Here is a 22,500-nt window from a genome sequence, read left to right on the forward strand (position 1 = left end):
CATTTGAAAAGATAGAATTTCAAGATATATATCTCTTCTCTAATATTATCACTTAAGTAATAATTAGTATTTGTAAGATTAATATTTCAACTTTAAATATCAATTCTTTTTCCTTCCAACTTTAATTTATATCTCTATTAAAAGAACTTTAATATATCAATTCAAGATTTTAATTTAATTTTCTTGCATGCATATATATATATACATACATATATATACCGGTTGGAGCGATGGGAGGTTTGTACAAAAGGCAGAGACCTAGTCAACGCGAGCTGATAACTTGCGCTTACTTGGAATTTCTCATTAAAGCCCCATTGTGCCCGAACCCTTTCACACCACGAGGCACTATCTATGAGTTGGGTTGTTAGGAATGCAGTCCAAATCGGACGGTGAATTCCATCCAAGGCTAAATATGAGCGAGAGACCAATAGCGAACAAGTACCACGAGGGAACGATTAAAGAACTTTAAAAAGAGAGTCAAAGTATGCTTGAAATTATCGGGATATTGAACGGCGATGAGTCATTTCGCCAATTGACTCGGGGCGTGGACCAGCTGGATTAGGGGACAGATAAAGTCTGGGCTCTTGATACACTCGTGGAATATCGTTTCCTCAATTGTAGCATGCAGCGCGTGCCTCTGGCATACTTCAACATCTACGTTGTCCGGACGTTGGCCTGTGGGCTCCCCATTTGACCTATCTTAAAACATGAACCAAAGAGTCTGACATGTGTGCGAGTCAATTAATGAGTAAACCCGTAAGGCATAAGGAAGCTGATTGATGGGATCCCCCTGAGTGGTGCACCACCGACCGACCTAGATCTTCTGAGAAGAGTTCGAGTGTGAGTATACCTGTCGGGACTCGAAAGATGATGAACTATGCTTGAGCGGGGTGAAGCCAGAGAAAACTCTGGTGGAGGCCCACAGTGATACTGACGTGCAAATTGTTCGTCTGACTTGGGTATAGGGGAGAAATATTAATCAAATTATCTTATAGCTGGTTCCCTCTGAAGTTTCCCTCGAGATAGTTGGAGCTCGCGTCCATGTTCTATCGGGTAAAGCCAATGATTATAGGCCTTGGGGGTGCAACGCCCTGTACCTATTCTTAAACTTTAAATAGGTAGGACAACCCAGCTGCTTCATTGAGCTGTGCCACAGAATCAAGAGCTCCGAGTGGGCCATTTTTGGTAAGAACAACTGGCTATGCAGGATAAATTGGAAGTCGGGTTACAGTACCAAAATGCATGCTAACCTAGATCCCACAAAAGGTGTTGGTCGATTAAGATATTAGGAAGGTGATCATAGAAGTCGAAATCCTTTAAGGAGTGTGTAACAACTTACCTGCCAAATCAACTTGCCCCAAAAATGGATAGTGGTTAAGCGTCCGACATACACTCGGCTGTTGGGGCAAATGCTAGGCCCCGATGAGTAGGATAGCGCAATTGTCGCTACAAAATCTTAGGCATGAACCCAAGCGGAGCCGACGTCGGTGCAGATCTTAGTGGTAGTAACAAATATTCAAATGACAACTTTGAAGGCTGAAGAGAGGAAAAGTTCCATGTGAACTACACTTGCACATGGGTTAGTCGATCTTAAGGGTCCGGGGAACCCCGACAGATAGCGCGTTTTGCATGTAGTCTAAAAGATAATCGGGTTAAAATTCCTAAACCAAGATGTGGCGGTCGAAAGCAATGTTAGAAAGTCTAGAGACATCGGTGTAAGCCTCGAAAAGAGTTATCTTTTCTGTTTAATAGCCTACCCACCCTGGTATCGGCTCAGTCGGAGGTAGGATCCAGCGGCTAGAAGAGCACCGCACGTCTCGTGGTATTCGGTGTGCTCCCGACGGCCCTTAAATATCTCGAGGATCGAATTCTGTCCATGTCCGATCATACTCATAACCGTATCAGGTCTCCAAGGTGAACAACCTCTGGTCAATGGAATAATGTAAGCAAGGAAAGTTGGCAAAATGGATTCGTAAATTCTAAAAAACGATTGGCTCTAAGGGTTGGGCATGGGGGTCCCAATCCCGAACCCGTTGATTGCCGGTGGACTTCTCGAGCTGCTTCCGCGCTGAGAGCGGTTCGCCACGTGCCAGTCGGTGAACGAACTGGGAACGGTTCCTTCGGTATTTCCGTTGGGGGAACAAAGGTTACTTCATGCATTGGAATATTTTCCTAATGTTTCTATATTTTAAAAATATTTCTTCTATTTTTTATTTATTTTTTAAATTTTCCTAAATAATATTTGAAAAATATATTTTCTTAATGAAAATTATCATTCACAAATGTCGTGACTCTTTTGTGAGTGCATTGGCTTGGTCTTACATCAAAACATGTAGTTTTGACCTGTATACGTCTATTATGATTCTCTTGCAAAATCATGTCTAGTGCAGAGATATTGAAGGCACTTCGAGGCGAGTGTTGCTAGTTGGCATAAATGTTCACTGGGAATGTCGATGTGTAGTGTAGACAGCATGGCAGCATGCATGGATAGTTTTTTTAAGCCGTCAGTGCCCACAAAATCATGTCGACGACGCTTTATTGTGCGCTCATGTCGGCTATTGGTGGCGTCATCCACAGCGGGGCTGTTGGCGTTTGATTTCTAATGAGGCGATACTTTTGTGCATGCTGCGAGTTTCAGATGCTTCTCTAGGGGCAAGCTCCGAGCGCTGCACGTATGGGGATAAGCCAAATTCGCGTCGAGTAATGGAAGCAGACGTGGCGATGCCCGTGCACAAGCCTCGATGCACCTTCATCACCTCTGCTCCCCGCAACGGTGGGTTATTATGTCAGGCGGGACTTGCTTTAGACTTACAACGTCCGCATGGGTAGCAGCGCATGACATTTATTAGTAGGTATTGGGGCCGGTACTGAGCGTGCATCGATGGAGCATTTGAACGAACGACGCATGGGTTGTCTTCGGTATGTGCGGTTAGGTTAGATCCTTGCTTGAGCAGCGACGTCCTAACCTGCTTGCCATCTCAGTCGTGGGGCAAGCGCAATTTAGGCTTGTTTGAATTTGGTTTCCTGTGCTGCATACCAAATGCCCAGGCATTATCAAGTTCAATTCATCGTCTTTCGCCCCTCGCATTTTATGTGTGGGGTGAATCAAAAGGCCTTCCTTGTGTCTCAAGTTTTTAAATATGTAGCGAATATTTGCTACTATATATCAAATCATGTCTATATTCTTCATCGATGCGAGAGCCAAGATATCCGTTGTCGAGAGTTATTTTTGTTTAAAAAAAAACACAGGTCCTCCTGACGCACGCTGAAAATGGGGCACGAGGGGCAGGCTATCAATTTAAGTATTCCTTGATTCTTCTGCTTCAGGGTTTATTAGTCACCCAATGCTCACGTTAGGTGCGCGTGCTGGGGATGAGGGGGAGGCGCTCGAGCGGAGGGACGAAGCACCCTTGCCGCGCGGACACCCCAGTTTTTAAACATATTCCAGAGTCATTATGTTGTACAGGTTTCGACAATTATCATTCCGCAGGTTTACCTACGAAAACCTTGTTACGACTTCTCCTTTTAAATGATAAGGCTCAATGGACTTCTCACAACATTGCGGGTAGGGAACCATCCATGTCACCGCAATCTAAATATTTTATCGGATCATTTAATCAGTAGGAGCGACGGGCGGTGTGTATAAAGGGCAGAGACGTAGTTAACGTGCGTTGATGACTCACGTTTACTAGGAATTCCTCATTGAAGACCAATAATTGTAATAATCTATCGCCATCACGATAAAAATTCAAAGATTATCCGGGCCTGTAGGCTAAGGCTATAAACTCATTAAATACATCAGTCTAGCACGCGTGCGGCCCAGAACATCTAAGGGCATCATAGACCTACTATTGCCTCAAGCTTCCGCGGCTTAAAAGGTCGTAGTCCCTTCAACAAGTTGGTCGCAAAGGAATACCTCTGCATAGCTAGTTAGCAGGCTGAGGTCTCGTTCATTAATAGAATTAACTAGGCAAATCGCTCCACCAACTAAGAACGTCCATGCACCACTACCCATAGAATCTAGAAAGATCTCTCAGTTTTTCAATCCTTACTATGTCTGGACTTGGTAAGTTTTCTCGTGTTGAGTCAAATTAAGTCGTAGGCTCTACTCTTGGTGTGCCCTTCCATCAATTTCTTTAAGTTGATTAGCGACCATACTCCCCCGGAACCCAAAAACTTTGATTTCTATTAAGGTGCCTTCAGAGTCTTAAAAGCAACATCCGTACGCTGAGTGCAGCTCAAGAGCCCGATGATGTGTCGAGGACAACGTCAGTACGTGTCGGCATGTCTCAATCAGAGGTTTTGGTGATCATCAAGCCGCATATGCTGAACACAACTCACGTGTCATACATCCAAATGCTCCATCGATGAGCGCACAATAATAAATGTTGTACGTTGCTGCCCATGCGGACGTTACAAGTCCAAAGCAAGTCCTTCTTGAAATGATATCCTACCATTGGAGGGAGCAGAGGTGATGAAGGTGCATCGAGTCTTGTGCACAGGCGCCGCCCACGTCTGCCATCATCACTCGATGTAGATTTGGCTCGGCCCCATGCGTGCAGTGCCCGAAGCTTACCCCTAGAGCAGTATTCGAAACTCCCTGCATGCACAAAAGCGCCTCATCCAAAATCAAATATCAACATCGCCGTCGTGGACAACTCCACCAATAGTCGACACGAGTGCACATTGAAGCACCATCGACGTGGTTTAGCGGGCACCAACAGCTCGCATGGACTAGACATGCATGCTGCTATGCTGCCTATACTGCACGTCGACATGCCCAGTGAGTGCCTATGCCAACTAGCGACAGTCGCCTCGAAGTGCCTTTAATATTTCTACCCCCTTATATATGGTTAAAATACCAAGTGTCAGTAGTAGACATGATTTTGCTAGAGAATCATACTAGACATGTACAGGTCAGAATTGCACGTTTTGATGTAAGACCGAGCTAATGCACTCACAAAAGAGTCATGACATTTGTAAATGATAATTCATTAAGAAAATATTTTTTTCAAATATTATTTATGAAAATTCAAAAAATAAATAAAAAATAAAAAAAATATTTTAAAAATAGAAAAATATTTCCAACATATGAGGTAACCTTAAATCAACAATTGAGTGCATATTTGTACATCAAACCGCTCGATGGAAATTGTACTTCAAGGTAGTTATCGCGACCCTTCTGCGCGTCGGCTTAGCCAACGACACGTGCCCTTGGGGGCCGAGGATAGAATATATATATATATATATATATATATATACATGGAGAAGAATAACATTTTTTGTAGATATGAAGAAGTCACAATCTATCTCAATTCAAGTTTAGTTTAAATTTCAATTCAATAGTAATTCTATTGTTAAATTATTATTTTTCAAAAAATACAATATAAAAAAGAATAGCATGACAAATCAACATATCAGAAAGATTGATTTTGAAGAAAAACAATCAAGCATACACACAATTTTCCTAAACAATTACCTTACACTTCTTCTATTGTCTGGTTGTTGTTCTCAAAATTTATTGGTCGTTTAGAGATAGGATTCTGTGAAGATAACATTTTTATCTCATTATATAAGTCTAGCACAATCAAAAAAAGAAAATCAGTGTCCAATATATATATGTGTGTGTGTGTGTGTACTTTCATGACAATCATTGATCCCAAAAAAAGAATTTAAAATAAGTTAATTCTTTAATCAAATAGCACAAATTATTAATCAATTATAAGCAAATAATCTCAGATCAAACTTTGAATAGTAAGCAAATTAAGCACGTATATTTATGTGCACATACGTCATCCATGAATGTTATATAGCCAACAAAAAATAATGAACAATAATTTTAAAAAAGAGTTTTAGAGAATAAAATAAGAAGTTTGTTTAAAAAGTTAGGCTGCATTTATTTTTTTAAGATTCAGAGGTCTGAATCTTAATACATAACTGAATGATTAAGATGTTGTCTCTAGATCAAAAAAATTGAATGATTAAGACTGTTTGTTTTTCAACATCTGAATGTGTAAAAAAAATTATTTTTATATAATAAAATAAAAAATATAATTCAAATAAAAACTAATTATATATCAGAAAAGTATGTAATTTAATTCTTATTTGATTGAAAAAAAATATTTACATTTGTTAGTGATAGTGGCGATGATTTATAATGGTGGTTGCAATGACAATGATTGATGTTAGTGATTAGTAATATTTGTAGTGATAGTTGTGATGGTTGGTATTATAGTGACTGTTATGATGGTGACGGTTGATAATGGTAGTGGTGGTTGTGATATGACGTTGCTTGATGTTAGTAGTTGGAGGTGTTGATTGTCATGACTGAAGAATGAATGCATGATGGTTGACAATGTGTTGGAGCTTGTTGGAGATGTTGTTAGTTGTGATGGTGGAGATGGTTTTTAGTAGATATAAATTATAGCGATGGTAGTGGTTGATGTAATGGTAGAGGTGGCGTTACTAGTGACAATGGTGGTGGCAACCAAAGAATATATGGAGGTTGTGATGTATTAGTGGTATTTAGCGGTGGTGCTAGTTGTAATAGATGAGTTGGTCAATAGTAGGGATTGGCCGATAGTGGTTGATGATGGTGGTGCTGTTGATGACATTAGTGGCGGTGAATATAATTAGAATAATAGAGGTAGTAGATGTGGTGGCAGTTGACAATAATGGTTGGTAGCGATATTTATTGTCGATGATGGTTGTGATGGTGGAGGTGGTTGGTGGTGGTTGACAATGGTGGCGGTGGCAAAGGTTGTTAGTGGTGGTGACTGATGATTATGAATAGAGTGGCGGTGAATATTTTCTAACACCATAATACCTCTTCAGACCTATTAAGACTTGATTCTAGATCTGAATGATTAAGATCCATTCGACCTATTAAGAGCTAAAATCTTAATAGAAAACAAATGCACTTAATGGTTGAAGTCTGAATCATTCAGATTCAGACCTCCATTAAGTGCAAATAAATGAGCCCTTAGTTTATACCGGAAAGAGTTAATTAGAATTTGGCTTTATCTAGTTTAAAGTTTGTTTTAATTCAAATTTAAAAGAATCTGTGACTTTCAATTAAAATTAAAATTTTAAAATCATCTAACTAATTTTCAGCTAGGTTTTTCTTTATCTGAAAAATAATTTTAAAAACTAAATTATATTTAAAAATAGGCAAAATGGTTCGGTGGATCCTTGTATTATGTCCGTTTTGTAATGTGGACACTCCTACTTACATGTTTGTCATCTGGACCCTTGAACCCACTAAAAAGCAATATTTCAAACCCTTTGACCGTTGATCAGGCTTATGTGGCATTAAAAGGGTTGACTAGGATGAGGCGCGTGCCTACGAGTAGGGGTCAATTTTTGATCAATTTTAAATTAAAATAATTTTTTTAAAAAAATATTAAAATTAAAAATAAAATAAAAAAGGGTTTTTTATTCACTTTCTCAACTAAAATGTTTCATTTTGTTCCCCTTTCACTCCAAACTTGTCCTTTGAACACTTCGCAGCAATGGCCGACAAGAAATCCTCCCGTAACCCTAACCTAATCAATGGAATCGGCAAATTCTCCAATTCCAAAATGTACCACAAAAAGGGCCTTTGGGCTATCAAGAAGAAAAACAGCGGCAAATTCCCCACCCACCCAAAATCCACCGCTGCCATTGCTCTTCACTCAATCATCGTCGTCAAACCACCAAAATTCTACCCAGCTGATGACATGGAAAAACCCCTCATCAACAAATACAAACCAAAACCCACAAAATTGAGAGCCAATATTACACCTGGTACTATTTTGATTATTCTAGCTGGGAGATTTAAGGGGAAAAGAGTTGTGTTCTTGAAACAACTTATGTGTTCTGGACTGTTACTTATTAGTGGGTCGTTTAAGGCTGATGGGGTTCCATTAAGGAGAGTTAATCAAGCTTATGTTATTGCTACTTCAATGAAAGTCAATGTTAGTGGAGTTAAGATTGACAAGATTCAACGAAAGTTTATGTTATCCCTTATCTTTGTTGTGGTTGATATTGTCGTTGTTGTTCATTGTCCAAAAAAAAAAATTGTTGTTGTTCCCTAAAAAGGGTCTTTCCTGGTTGATATTGTTGTTGCTGTTCATTATCAAAAAAAAAAAATTATATATCCCTGAAGAGGTCTTTGTTGTGGTTGATATTGTTGTTGTTGTTCATTGTAAAAAACAAATTGTTGTTTTACTTTTTAATTTTTTTTATTCATTTTCTCAATTTAAATTTTTTATTTTGTTTAGGATTAATTTTGTAACTTTTACAATTTGTTAAAGATATTTAAATAAAAATTAAAAATTTATTATGTTTGTGTATGTGAATTTATAGTTAAAACTTTAAATTAATTGGAGAGAAATTTCAATTATTTGGAATAAATTTGATGCCTAATTAAATTTATTATGTTTGTGTATTAGAATTTATAGTTAAAAATTTAAATTAAAAAATTATTGTGTTTGTGTATTAGAATTTCTACAATTTATAAAAATAATTTATTTAATTATGTTTGTTAAAGATATTCAAATTTAAAATTTGAAAATTCATTATGTTTGTATATATGAATTTATAGTTAAAAATGTAAATTAGTTGGAGAAGAATTTTAATTATTTGCAATGCATTTGATATTTAATTTGTGAACAAAATTAAATTAAATGACATTTTATAATTTAATTATTTGGATATTTAATTTAAAATATGATTATTTAAATTTTTCTATAATTTATAAAAACTTTTTATTTAATTAAATTAATTTTAATATTTAATTTATCATGTAGCATTTTAAAAAAAACTTGGAATTTAAGGAAACACTTGAAAATGACGTGGCAGAGACGTGGCACATGTGGCAACTTATGTGGCAGCTGACATGGGAGAGTGTGTTGCACTCACTAACAAAATATTTAAAATGTTGCTTTTTAGTGGGTTCAGGGGTCCAAATGACAAACATGTAAGCAGAAGTGTCCAACTTACAAAACCGACATAGTACAGGGGTCCATCGAACCATTTTACCTTAAAAATAAACTTTGTTATTTTATAGCTTCAATTTAAAACTATATGAAATGTTTCAAACTAAATAAGTTTTAGTAAATTTTACCTTTATACTTGTAAACTATTTTAGAAAAATTTATCTTTTAAAATAAATTTTATATTCTTATAATTGCAATTTTGAAGTATAAAAATTAAAAAGCATAGGAACTTATTTTAAAGACATCATCCCTCAAAATACCTACGTGTTATGGTTTATGTTCATTTTTGTTCTTTGAACTAAATAAACAATCAATATATACGTGAGCGATGATGGAAAATTACGCGTGGGTGAGGAATTTAAATTGGTTTAGATTTGTTAGTTTTTCTTTTGGTCTTGTTTCTAATATTATCTTTTTCTTTTATACTCTTTTATCTTATAAAAAATTAAAAGTATGCTTATGATATGAATAAAACTTCACCCAAAAATGCATATCAAATTTGATATGGTCAAACGCAAGTTAAATAATATTTAATATTTAAATAAATTATATTCATGTATGCTTTATAATATTTAAATATTAAAATAAATAAGTTTGAAATAGTAAAAGTCTGTTATAACTCTTCAACCATTAAATATGTTTTATAACATTCAAATTTTAAAAGAGATAAGTTTACGAGAGAGTAAAAATATATCTACTATTTTAAATTCAAACTAAAATTATGTACTGATAAACACTAAGAGTTGTAATAAAATTAGAATTTTAAAATTATAGAGGTAGTTATAATCAATATAAATTTAAAATCATTATCTGGTTAAAAATCTTTTTAGTTGCTAAAATTTAAGATTAGTTGGGTAAAAGAGTGCCTTTTAACAATAATAATATCGACTAAAATCTCTTTTTTAAATATAAACATTTTTTTTTAGTTGTGAAAGTTAGGATTAGTTGAAAAAAGATAATATTGGTAACACACGACTTCTTTTTAGGTCGGCAGGTTTTTTTGGGTTGAAAAATAGTATTAAATAATTTTTAGAGTTTATTTAGGACTCTTTAAATATAGTTCCTAGGTTTAAGCTAATGAAAATCTCTTTTTCTTCTTATAGCATTATTATTATTTTAAAATTAAAATATTTAATATTCTTTAATTCAAAATTTTTACTACAACACTATTAAGTATTGTCCTTAAAACTGTCACGTGACTTTTAATATATTGTCACTTGACTTATTGTCTTGCTTTTAGTTTTGCTTTTATATATATATATATATATATATATATATATATATATATATATACTAGTATTGGTACTTGCGGATGCGCAGAATATTTTTTAAAAAATATTCATTAAAAACATTTGTTTATTCACATTGAAATAATATATTATTCAATTTTTAACATACTTTAAATTAATTGTGAAAAAATTAAAAATAATTACTAATAGTGAAATTATAATTAATATTTAATAACTAATTACATTTGTAATTATTTTAAATATTTTGATATGAAAAGAAATAATATTAGTGTTTTATTTAATCATATTTCATTAACTAATTTTTAAAAATAAGAAAATATAAAATGTTAAATACTTGTTAATTTTGTTGTGGACTATTACCTTTATATTTTTGATCAATTAAGGAATGTAATTACATTCCTTTTCATTTCACATTTCAATTTTTTTGTCTATCAATTTAACTTCAATAGACTTAGCTCATTTTAAAAAAAATTATCTTTCATTTTATTTTAAACACCAAAAAAAATTTAATTATGCAAATTATAAAACTTTCAAAATTTAAATTTCAGCATTCTCAATTCAAAAACTAAGCACTTACAATTTTACTATTTTATTTTAAAATTTTAAATTGTTCTATTTCTTATAAAAAAAATTTGTGTTCGATTTTATTATTAATATCTTTAAGTATTTATTTATTAAGTTCTCTCAAACCACTTTCAAAATGATCTACTCCACCAAATTCCACGCCCATCCCCCTGCCCTCCCCCCTCCCCCAAACCCCCCTACCCACATATTTTAATTTTAAAATTTTTAATATTTTTTGTGAAAAAAGTCTTACGCACCTCACTCTTATCCTTAGTCGGCCCTCCCAAACAAACTAAAAAAAAATATTTTATTTTGTAAGTAAATTATTTTTCCTTACTCAGCCCCCTACCCCTACATGCCACCCCAACCCTCTACACAATCCAAAAATATTTTTTTTTATTATTAGAAGTTAATTTTATCAAAAAAAAAAAAATCTTGCTTTTCCCTTATCTTGATTCTGATTTTTTTAAAACTTTAAAAAAATTTAAAAAAAATTTCTACCCTAAATCCCAATCTGCCTCCATCCTCCACTCCACCACCCTACCCACTTAGCCCAACCCCCTACCTCAGCCCAACTATCACAATTTCTTATCCTCCCCCTCCATCACAATATTCATCACCCCGCTCATATTCATTTATATTATTTCGTATTAGATATACATAAATACTTTTATAAAATATCTTTTACTATATTGATAAAATATCAAGTGTCATTTTATTTTAGCGTATATGCTATTACTAATACCAAATAATCACATCAAATAATTTAATTATTAAGTTCAAAATCAACTAATAGATACTAATTAGTATCTTCATTATCCTAAAGAAAGAAAATCCTAATTATAAAGTTCAAGCACGTTATGTTTTCAAATAAATTATGCTTTTTATGTAGTCGAAAATAATTTGAGATACAAAGAATTAGTTCATCATTGAAATGAAACAAAATATATAAGTATTTGTTTCTTTTGGTTAAATACATAAGTGTACGCTGTTAAAAATGATGATAAATTTATAAAAAAAAAAATTAAGAGTAAACATTCAGTAATATATTTTCAATAAAATCTTTGATATAGAATTGATATATGAATTTAGATAAGAAATTGTCATAAACTTTAACAAACATGAATGTTGGACAGTAAAATTTTTGAGATCGAAAAATAAATAATTCGAGACAAGAAAATATTGAAACAATCAATTTATTGATTTCAGTGTGTGAGTGTTACAATCTCTATGAATCCTGTGATTCGCCTTTTCAAATATAAATTCAAGGGCTTGAAGCTTGATCTTGAATTTGAACTTGATTTGAATGATTTGAGAGACTTAATCCTGACTTGTGCTTGAATTCATGGGTTTTTGAGCTTGTTCTTGAATATTGCGGTCTTAATCTTAAGTTTTAATGAACTTGATCTGAATGCTTGAGATTTATAGAGAAATTACGGCATTTGATGCACGAGCTTTCTCTTGCTTCTTGTTAGAGTTCTGGGGCCCCTTTTCTGAATTATGAGACCCCTATTTATACTTGTGAAAAATGAGAGTCATGATGAAGATGGACTTTCTTTGACCAATCAGATTTGAGTAACGTGGCATCTTTTATGGGCTTTGATTTCATGGACATGCTGCATCATTTTGACATGTGGCGTGGTCCTATTGGATCCTTCCCTTGACTTAGCATACCACGTCATTTGACACGTAGCGCTTATTTGGGCCTCTAGAATATGATAATATTTTGGGCTTAGTAACATGGATTCATTATTTGTAGCCCAAATTAACGGGCTACCCTAATAAAAATTGGATATTAATTAAGTCCATATATGTTTGGAACTAAATAATTAATTTAATTATATTAATCCATAATATTTATTTGGGACTAATATATTTTGAATTTAATATAGCCACACTACCTCTATAAATACAAACTATTCGATTGTTTATGATTCATAATTATCTGCTGTAATTCACACCAGTTCTGTGATTGTTGGTTGTACCGTGACCAAAGCATTATTGGTGAGTTGCTTTTTTTTCTTATTTTGTTTACTTTTATTTTGTCTTTTTTCCCTTTTTTTTGGTAGGGTTGAAACAAATATCAATATGCAACAATCGGCTTAGGGTGCGAGAGTTTAACTTCACCTCCGTACACTTTAAGATCGATCAATTTGACTTCAAGATGGTGGTTTTGCAACAATCGGCTTAGGATGTGAGAGTTTAACTTCACCTCCATACACTCTAAGACCAACCAATTTGACTTCAAGATGGCGGCTTTGCAACAATCGGCTTAGGGCGCGAGAGTTTAACTTCGCCTCCGTACACTCTAAGACCGGCCAATTTGACTTCAAGATGACGACTTAACAACAATCGACTTGGGGTGCGAGAGTTTAACTTTGCCTCCATACACTCTAAGATCGACCAATTTGACCTCAAGATGGTGTCAACTTCCTTTTTCTTTGGGTTGGCGACTTCCTACGACTAAGCACGATCCATCCTTGTTGATAAAACAACTACAATTAAAGAGTTGGAGCCATATTTGAAAGCCAAAGAGCATCTTGAGCTTGTATTGCGAGAGAGGGATGAGAAATCTGGAGAAGTTTCTGCCGCCTGCAAATCTCTTGAGAAGGAGAGAAAGAAGGTGAAAAAGTTAAAAGCTCGTCGAGATGCTGCCAAACAAGAAGCTGCAGAGATGAAATCCAAAGTATCAACTGCTGAAGAAGAGTTTTCCAAGTGTTCTGATGTCTCCCTTGCAATGGAAAAAGCCTCAAAGGTCGTGGAGAATAAGAAGCAATTCTTAGAGGCTGCTTTACAAGATTTAGTCAATTATAAGCTATACTTAGATTAGCCTTAGGAGATGTCTTCCTTCAAACCTTCTTGTTGCTTTCTTTTACCCTTTTTATTGAGTAGTCGGATCTAATAGTTATAATGGAAACTCTTTTTTTTTTATTGCACACTTATTAAAATATTTCTTTAGAATCTCAACTCCAAGAATTGCTTTCTTATTTTGACTTATTGATGTTGTCGTATTAAACTCTGGTTTTTCTCTCCCAAACTTGTTGCTCATTGGCTTCACAGTTTTGTCTCAAAACCGAGTTGGACTTGCAACTTCAATTTAAAAGCCCTAAGAATTAAAGATTTTGACTTCATAATTGATAATTGCATGTGTGGTAGATATATGTCTTAACTGTAGGCTTTGGGTATTCTAAATCCTATTGAAAGAGCTTTCTTTTCTTTTGATGGATTGCCCCCATTGAGCCACAAGTATTTGACATAATTCCAAAACTTAATTACGATGTATGCTAACTTGACTTTTATACAACAGATCAAGCAGAGACATGTATTTTTTTGACACTCATGTAGCTGAACTCAGAATAAAATTTCAAGCGCCTACGTACCTCAATGAAGAGGATCAAGTCACAATGTAGTTCTGGGTGAGTGTTGTTTTTTTTCCCTAACTTTTGCCTAGGCTGCCTCTTTTGAGGTTTTCAACCTAGCGGACTTTTATTTTTTTTAGCCGTACACAGTTTATACTCTTACAGGCCAGAAATGGACATGCAGTTTATACTCGTGCCTTAAGGAGTGTACATACAGTTTATACTCATGCCTTAAGGAGTATCATCTTCCTTCAAGGATAGTACTTTTTCAAGAGCTTGGCGTTGATGGGGCCAACCCTTACGCCAGCTGCATCGAAAAGCTTGTAATCACCATTTGAATATGCCTCTTGTACGACATATGGTCCATCCCACTTTGGGGTGAATTTTCCCCCAGACTTATGAGAAGTGATAATGGGCCTTCTACTGTAAGAACTTGATCTCCAACTTGGAAGCAACTCAAGCGAACCCTTCTGTTGAAAGAATGAGATAACCGGGCTTGATAACATTCAAGATTTTAGTGAGCCTCTAACCTCTTCTCATCAAGAGCTTTTAACTTTGCAAGACGCAACTTAGTATTTTCTTTATTGGTGAGCCTTTCTTGAATAGCCAGTCTCAAAAAAGGTATTTGACGCTCAAGTGGCAGGACTGCTTCAACTCCAAAATCAAGTGAGTATGGGTTAGCTTATGTCGGCGTACGGTAAGTTGTCCTATACGCCCATAAAGATTCTTTCATTCGCTCATGCCAGTTTCATTTAGATTTGGAGATGACTTTCTTCAACAAGTTGCATAAAGTCTTATTAAAGGCTTCAGCTAGACCGTTGGCGGCAGCATAATACATAGAAGACTTGCGCTACTTGAAGCCAAAGAGATCACAAATCTTATTCATCAGTTTGTTAGAAAAAGGCTTTCCATTGTCAGTTATTATATATTGAGGGATTTCAAAGCGGTAGACGATATTCACTTGGATGAAGGTTGTAACATTTTCTTTCTTTACTTCCTTAAGAGCAATAGCTTCGGCCCACTTTAAGAAGTAATCTGTCGCGTCCAAGATGTATAAGTGTCTAGCAGAAGATTTTGGTAGTGGACCAACAACATTCATTCCCCAAGCATTGAACGACCAAGATGCTACAGTTGGGTGTAGTACTTCAGGAGGTTAATGAATGAAATTCTCATGGAATTGGCAAGCTTTGCATCTTCTATTATAGTCCAAGCAATCTTTCACCATCGTTGGCCAATAGTATCCCATTCTTTTAATGTGAAAATAAATCATCGGTCCAGATTGATGCGATTCACACACTCCCGAGTGTGCTTCTTCCAAAGCTTGAATTGCTTCTTCCTCTACCAGACACTATAAGAGTACTCCTTCACATGATCTTCTATACAATGTGTTCTTATAGTAAAGTAAGCGAGGTGCATGATAACGAATGTTTGTCCTTCTTCTTGGGTCCTCTGAAAGTATCCCATAACATAAGTAATCAATGATAAGTTGTCGTCAATCATCTTTTTTAGCTTTAAAGAGGACAACAAAGTATTCAAATTTATTTTCTTCATTTTCAGTTCGTGGCGGTACTACCCATTCTTGGTGAATATTGACTTGCGTCTGATTTAGAAGAGTCAGGGTTGAGACCAAAGCAGCTAGGGCATCATCTTGCTTATTTTCTCTCCTTGGCATATGTTTGAGGGTTACTTCTCCGAGCCACCCCATCGACTTCTGTGCATAATTATGATATGGTCGTAGCTCAGGCTTTCTGAATTCATAGCTTTCCAAAAGCTACTTGATCACCAATTGGGAGTCACCAATGACATGTAATTGCAGTTGTTTCATGTCAACTGCCATCTCAAGTTCAAGTATTAAAGCTTGAAATTCAGAACATTATTAAAGCAACGATTTATTAGGGTAAAAGAGTATGGGATGACCTCTTCTTGTGGCCAACTCCATCTCGATGTGAGGCTCCATTAAAGTACATCTTTCATGGGGTTCTTGCTTCAATAACCATTGCATCTTTATCAGGAATTTCATCGCGCAGTTCCTAATCATCAGGTATCGAGTGGTCTGCCAAGAAGTCAGCCAATGTTTGTCTCTTTATAGCCTTTTGGGGCACATACACAATCTCAAACTATTGAAATTAAAAGTACCATCTTGCAAGTCAGTCACTAAGGACTGGTTTTGACATTACAAACTTGATGGGATTTGCCCTAAACACAAGACAAACAACATGAGCTTGAAAGTAGTGTTTCATTGTTTAGATTGAGAAAGCCAATGCCAAACACAACTTCTCAATTAGAGAATACTTTAGTTCATTTGATGTCATCATTCTGCTTAGATAGTAAAGAGAGTTTTCTTTGCCTTCACTATTTTTTTGAGCCAGTAGTGCTCTAACTGACCTCTCTTGTGCCGCAATGTAGAGTATCAACGGTTTTCCAGGTATGGGTGTCACAAGAACTGGTGGCTTCATTATCTATGATTTGATACTCTCAAAGGCATTACTACAAGCTTGGTTCCATTTGAAGGAAGTATCCTTCTTCATGAGACGACTAAATGGTTGACATTTCCCGGCCAGGTTTGAGATGAACCTCCTTAAATATGCTAGCCTTCCTTGAAGGCTTTTTAACTCATGAATATTTTGAGGCTCAGGCATCTTTAAAATTGCATAGACCTTGGTTTGATCAATTTTAATTACTCGGTGTCACACAATGAAGCCAAGAAGCTTTTCGGAAGTAACTCAAAAGCTATACTTTAATGGATTCATCCTAAGTTGATATCTTCGAAGTAACTCGAATACCATTCTTAGATCTTTTAAGTGGTCATCTCTCTTCTTGCATTCACCACTAGATCATCCATGTGGCATTCAATATTTTTATGGCGTCAGCATTCTTCAAACCAAAAGGCATCACCTTGTAGCAATAAATACCTTTGGACGTACGGAATGCAGTGAGCTCTTCATCCTTTAGTGCCATACGGATTCGATTATAGTCGGATGAACCATCCATGAAGGACATTTCCTCATAATCAGTGGTGGCATCAATCATCAACTCTGGTATGGGGATTGGAAAGTCATCCTTAGGGCAGACGTTGTTGAGATCCCAAAAGTTGACACAAACTCAAATTTAGCTATTCGTCTTCTGTACTGGAACAATACTGGAAATCCATGTGGGATATTTGACTTCATGAATAAAGCCAACTTCAATGAGTTTGTTAACTTCATTTTCAATCAAAGGAACCAACTCTGGCCTAAAGTGTCTTTGGGCTTGCTTAACAGGACGGGCACCATTCTTGACCGCCAACTGATAGGCCGCTACTTTTGGATCTAAGACAGGCATTTCCTTATAGCTCCAGGCAAAGATATCCAAATATTACTTGAGTATGTCTATATAAGTGATTTCCTTCTTCACTTCTAGAAACACACTCAAGTAAGTTGGTCTTGGAGCTTCATCGGTTCCAAGATTAACTTCCTTCAAGGGATCTATTGTGGCCTTTATTCCTTCTTCTAGTTGTGATGGAGCATCTCCAGTATCTTTCTCCTCTTGAGGATCATCATCGTTAACGGATATATGATAACACCAAAAGGCATCTCCTATATCTTTATCAAACCTTCATTTGAGATGAGACATCTTTCTCATTCTGGGTCATAACATGATATGAGGAGCCAACACTCTCTTCATATTCTTCGTGTTGCTTGGTATAAACCACAGTATGAGCCTTTTTTTTTAGCAATTCATTGCATGAAACTACCAGTTCTGTTTGTCGCTTTATCCTAGAAGGAATCAAACTTTGGAAATCCTTTTGTTAGATGCAGTAAGCTCTTCTTCTTTAGTGATATAGTTACTAACTGCCCTTCTTATGGAGATGCGAATTAGAGGTGGTTGCGTGTATCCTAGGCCTTCACATGCCTGCCTGGTTGTACCTTTCAACGAAAGTTTTTCCAACCTTAATGGCTCATTAGGATTGTATCCAACCTTTACAAATAGCTTGTATGTACTTGGGTCGAAGCCTTCTTTTGTACGCTTTGTAGGGAGTGTCATATCTTGTGGAGGATTTTGAGCCACAGACTCTTCAAGTAGTCTTGAGGATGGATTTATCGCATCAAACTTCCTGATAGGTAAAGTTAGCCCCTTCAGCAAATTATCTTGGGAATACGATGGGTCTTTTTTCTCTTTTTTTACCTTCGGTGCGTAGCGAAGAACAGGAGTTGACTTCTTTTTCGTAGGAGCAATACTTTCTTTATTTGAAGTGGATAAGGCTGCTTGATAGAGACTTTTTCGACAGTCACCACGACCTTCTTAGATGCAAGATCGTCACACTTGGTCTTGGTGACATCTTCAACCCTTTTCTCATCCACAACATGATTCTTTAAGTAGAATTTTGCATCAGTAAAATGTGACTCAGCTTCATTGAATGGCTTGTCATCAGCAACTATCTTTCTTTCCACTCTGCCTTTGAGGTACTTTAAGCATTAATAGTAAGATGACGAGATAATTTTGTTCCCGTGCACCCAAGGCCTACCAAGCAATATATTGTATGAAGTTTTGGCATCAATCACATGCATTAATGGGTTTGATTGAAAATCATCAATATGAATCTCCAACTTGATACATCCCATGGCCCTCTGGCCTCCTTGGTTGAAGCCTTGGATCATTATACGACTTTCATCTAGTTCGCTAGTAGCGATGCCAAGTTCCTTCATCATACGGATAGGCAGGATGTTGACTTCAGATCCCTCATCTATCAAGATTCTATGAATCTTCTTTCCTAGAATTTGACCCACCATGTATAAGAGACAGTTATGTAGGGCCTTACCAAGAAGAAGATCATTAGTTGTGAATGTGATTTTTGTTTCACACACATGTGTCTTTTCACTAAGAGTTTCAGCAAGCTTTTCGGAAGGTGAAAGAACCTCCATGGGTAGATTCTTACCCTTTACCCCCTCCTTGGCAGTATTAAAACAAGACACCTCAAGGTTGACTTGGGCAGTCTTTACACGAAACCAACTTTGGCAGTATTAAAACAAGACACCTCAAGGTTGACTTGGGCAGTCTTTACACGAAACCAACTCGGTAAAAATTTCTCTAAAGTCACCGAACACCGTGGTTTTTGGTGGTGAAGCTCTGTCACCCTCGTCTTCTTTGGGAATTCAATCAATTTCTGTTTCCTTAGGTTCTTTACCATTCTCTTTCTGGTTGGCTGCTCGGATGACTTCTTTTGTAGACTCATCCTTCTGCGTTTGAGCCTCATCACCAGAGTCCAACCTTCATCATTGCCTTCGTCAACTGAAGACCTGTCAGGCTCTAATATTTTCTGATTATGCTCTTCGACACATATTTAGACTGGGTCGAGCGAGCCAAAAGTAATAGAGATTTGATGAGAACTGACCATCTCATCATTAAAGAAGATCTTCTTCTCTTTTGCCAGTTGCATGACTTTATCTTTAAAGACAAAGCACTTTTCCAGAGAATGACTTACGATCTTATGATATTTGTAATAATTAGGGTTATTTGTCCTTCCATCTTCATCGGGATGCTTCATATCTAGGAGTTCAATGAGCTTATGCTCAAGGAGTTCATCAAAAATCTCAGCAACATCAGAATCAAGGGATATTTCTTTTCTTGCATCTCCTTTAAAGTTTTCTGATTTGGTCGTGCTCTAGAAGTCGTCTTTACACTTTGCTTCTTACTTACCTTTGTGGTGACCTTCACAGGAGATACAATAACATCCATGGACTCCTTGTTTTTATTTTTGGGGATAAACTTGCCCCATATTTTGGGTTTCTGCTTATCATTTCCCTTTTGAGGGTCATGAATAGGCGTTGCCCACTTTTCAGCAGAAGACATGCTCAACTCCATATCGTGATCACGGGTAGGTATCTCTTCAAAGAATTTAGGCTTAATGCTTTGCAAGATGTAGAGAAGCTCTCAGTACATTCCTTGGACGCACATCTCTATTGCAGAATCTTTGTTGAGCCTATCTTTGTAGTTTAGGCTAGCATTTCTCCATCGATTGATGAAATCAATAACTGGTTCATCATTTTTTTGTCGAGTATTTGTGAGCTCTACCATGCTCACTGTATGCCTTGTGCTATAAAAATAATTTAGGAACTCGTGTTTCAATTGCTCTCAGCTATTGATGGAATTAGACTCAAGGTCCGTATATCAATCAAATGCATTTCCCTTTAGGAAACGAACAAACTGTTTGACAAGATAGTCACCATAAGTTCCAGCATTGTTACATGTCTCAATAAAGTGTACGACATGTTGTTTTGGGTTCCCTTTGCCCTCAAATTATTAAAATTTGGGGGGTTAATAGCCGGCAGACATTTTGAGGCTATCTATACTCGCAGTGTAGGACTAGTCATATGTAAGGAAAGATTTGGTGACAACATCATACTTGTCTTTGAGGGTCCCTTCAATGAATTCCCTCAATTTCCCAATCGGGATTATTCCCTCAGAAGAAACTTGCAGCTCTTTAATCGGTGGTGTTTGTTTCACAGGATTTTCTGTCTCATGAACCTCTAGAGATTTTCCAAGTGCATGGCTAGACTCTCCATCTATCAGACCTTCTACCCTATCCACTATCTTATCAATTCGAGTATCTTGATTCTGAACATATTTGGTCAGGCCATCAATTGCCTTTACCAGATTTGCAAACTGCTCCTCCATAGACGAGGTATCAGTTACCATTGCTTGTATAATCACTGGAGATGCTGGAGAGTAGCACGGATTATCGCACAAGTTGATCTTTAAAGTGTTCAACTTATGCGATGTAGTTGGAGAAGATGCATTTGTTGAACGACCATCGTTCTTTGCGACAAAGTATTTGGAACCAGAATGCTCAAGTAGAGCTAGAGTCTAAGCAATTCTGCGACACTGCTTCCTCTTTCCAAAGCATTTTTATTGGACTTCGTTCCTTTTGGAGTTGAAGATCCAACAACTGGAGTTGGTGCGGACGACAATGGATGTGTTTATTGTCCTATCAAGCCTGCCTTGCTCCTTATAACAGCTCCTAAGCTTCCAAAAGTAACACCAAGAATACTTTCTACTTCAGCAGAGAACTTTGAGTCAGCAGCCTTGGAAGCAGTTGATTGAGATTGACCTTCTTGGAAGCTAGTTCAGTGTTGCTGAACTTTGTAGTTGAAAAAGTTGAGATGAGAGGTAGAGATTATCCCATTGGACATGCCAGATTTGTTGGACAGTAAAATTCTCGATATAAAAAAATAAATAATTCGAGACAAGAAAATATTGAAACAATCAATTTATTTATTTCAATGTGCGAGTGTTACAATCTCTATGAATCCTCTGATTCTCCTTTTCAAATATAAATTCAAGGGATTGAATCTTGATCTTGAATTTGAACTTGATTTGAATGATTTGGGGGACTTGATCTTGACTTATGCTTGAATTCAAGGGCTTTTGAGCTTGTATTCAAGGGCTTTTGAGCTTGTTCTTGAATATTACGGTCTTGATCTTAAATCTTGATGAACTTGATCTGAATGTTTGAGCTTTATAGAGAAATTGCAGCGTTTGATCCACGAGCTTTCTTTTGCTTTTTGTTAGAGTTCTGGGGTCCCTTTTTTGAATTATGGGACCCGTATTTATACTTGTGAAAAAAGAGAGTCATGATGAAGATGGACTTTCTTTGACCAATCAGATTTGAGTGACGTAACACCTTTTATGGGCTTTGATTTCATGGGTCTGCTGCATCATTTTGACATGTGGCATGATCCTATTGGATCCTTTTCTTGACTTGGCATGCCACATTATTTGACACGTGGCACTTATTTGGGCCTCTAGAATATGAAAATATCTTGGGCTTAGTAATGTGGACTCATTATTTGTAACCCAAATTTACGGGCTAGCCCAATAAAAATTAAACATTAATTAATTCCATATATATTTGGACTTAAATAATTAATCCAATTATATTAATCCGCAATATTTATTTGGGACTAATATATTTTGAATTTAATATAATCCAAATTTTGTACGGATTTAAATTTTATAAAATTTCATTGCATACAATGAATACAATAGAAAGAGATAAAGATAGAGAAACATGATTATGGTGCACAAAAAAAGAGTAGTGACAAGAATATTACTTCGTAAGTCGAATCATAAAAAAATATATGCTATTAATATCAATTTAAATTAATAGACCTTGAATAGTAATAGAGAAAGATGAAAATGAAAATGTATACCACTCGTGCATACAAAAAGAAGAATATTAAATAAAAAAATTAAAAATAAAAAATGAAGAACAAAAAATTACAGTAAATAAATTTATGAATAAAACTGATGATATAGAAGTATATATAATAATAGCTAAGTGGTAGAACTCTATTTCAATTCAAATTTCAT

The 22,500-nt window shown here is 35.9% G+C and overlaps 1 protein-coding gene across 1 annotated transcript; it reads left to right on the forward strand.

Moving 5' to 3' along the window:
- Nucleotides 1–7,511: 7,511 nt before the first annotated feature.
- On the forward strand, nucleotides 7,512–13,622 carry LOC107876637. Its single transcript, XM_047394026.1, has 3 exons — nucleotides 7,512–8,018; nucleotides 8,790–8,886; nucleotides 13,300–13,622. Exons 1-3 carry the CDS (start codon nucleotides 7,512–7,514, stop codon nucleotides 13,620–13,622), a joined length of 927 nt encoding a protein of 308 aa, XP_047249982.1.
- Nucleotides 13,623–22,500: the final 8,878 nt, after the last annotated feature.

Source organism: Capsicum annuum, chromosome 7 (assembly GCF_002878395.1).
Source record: "Capsicum annuum cultivar UCD-10X-F1 chromosome 7, UCD10Xv1.1, whole genome shotgun sequence".
NCBI classification, from domain to species: Eukaryota; Viridiplantae; Streptophyta; class Magnoliopsida; order Solanales; family Solanaceae; genus Capsicum; species Capsicum annuum.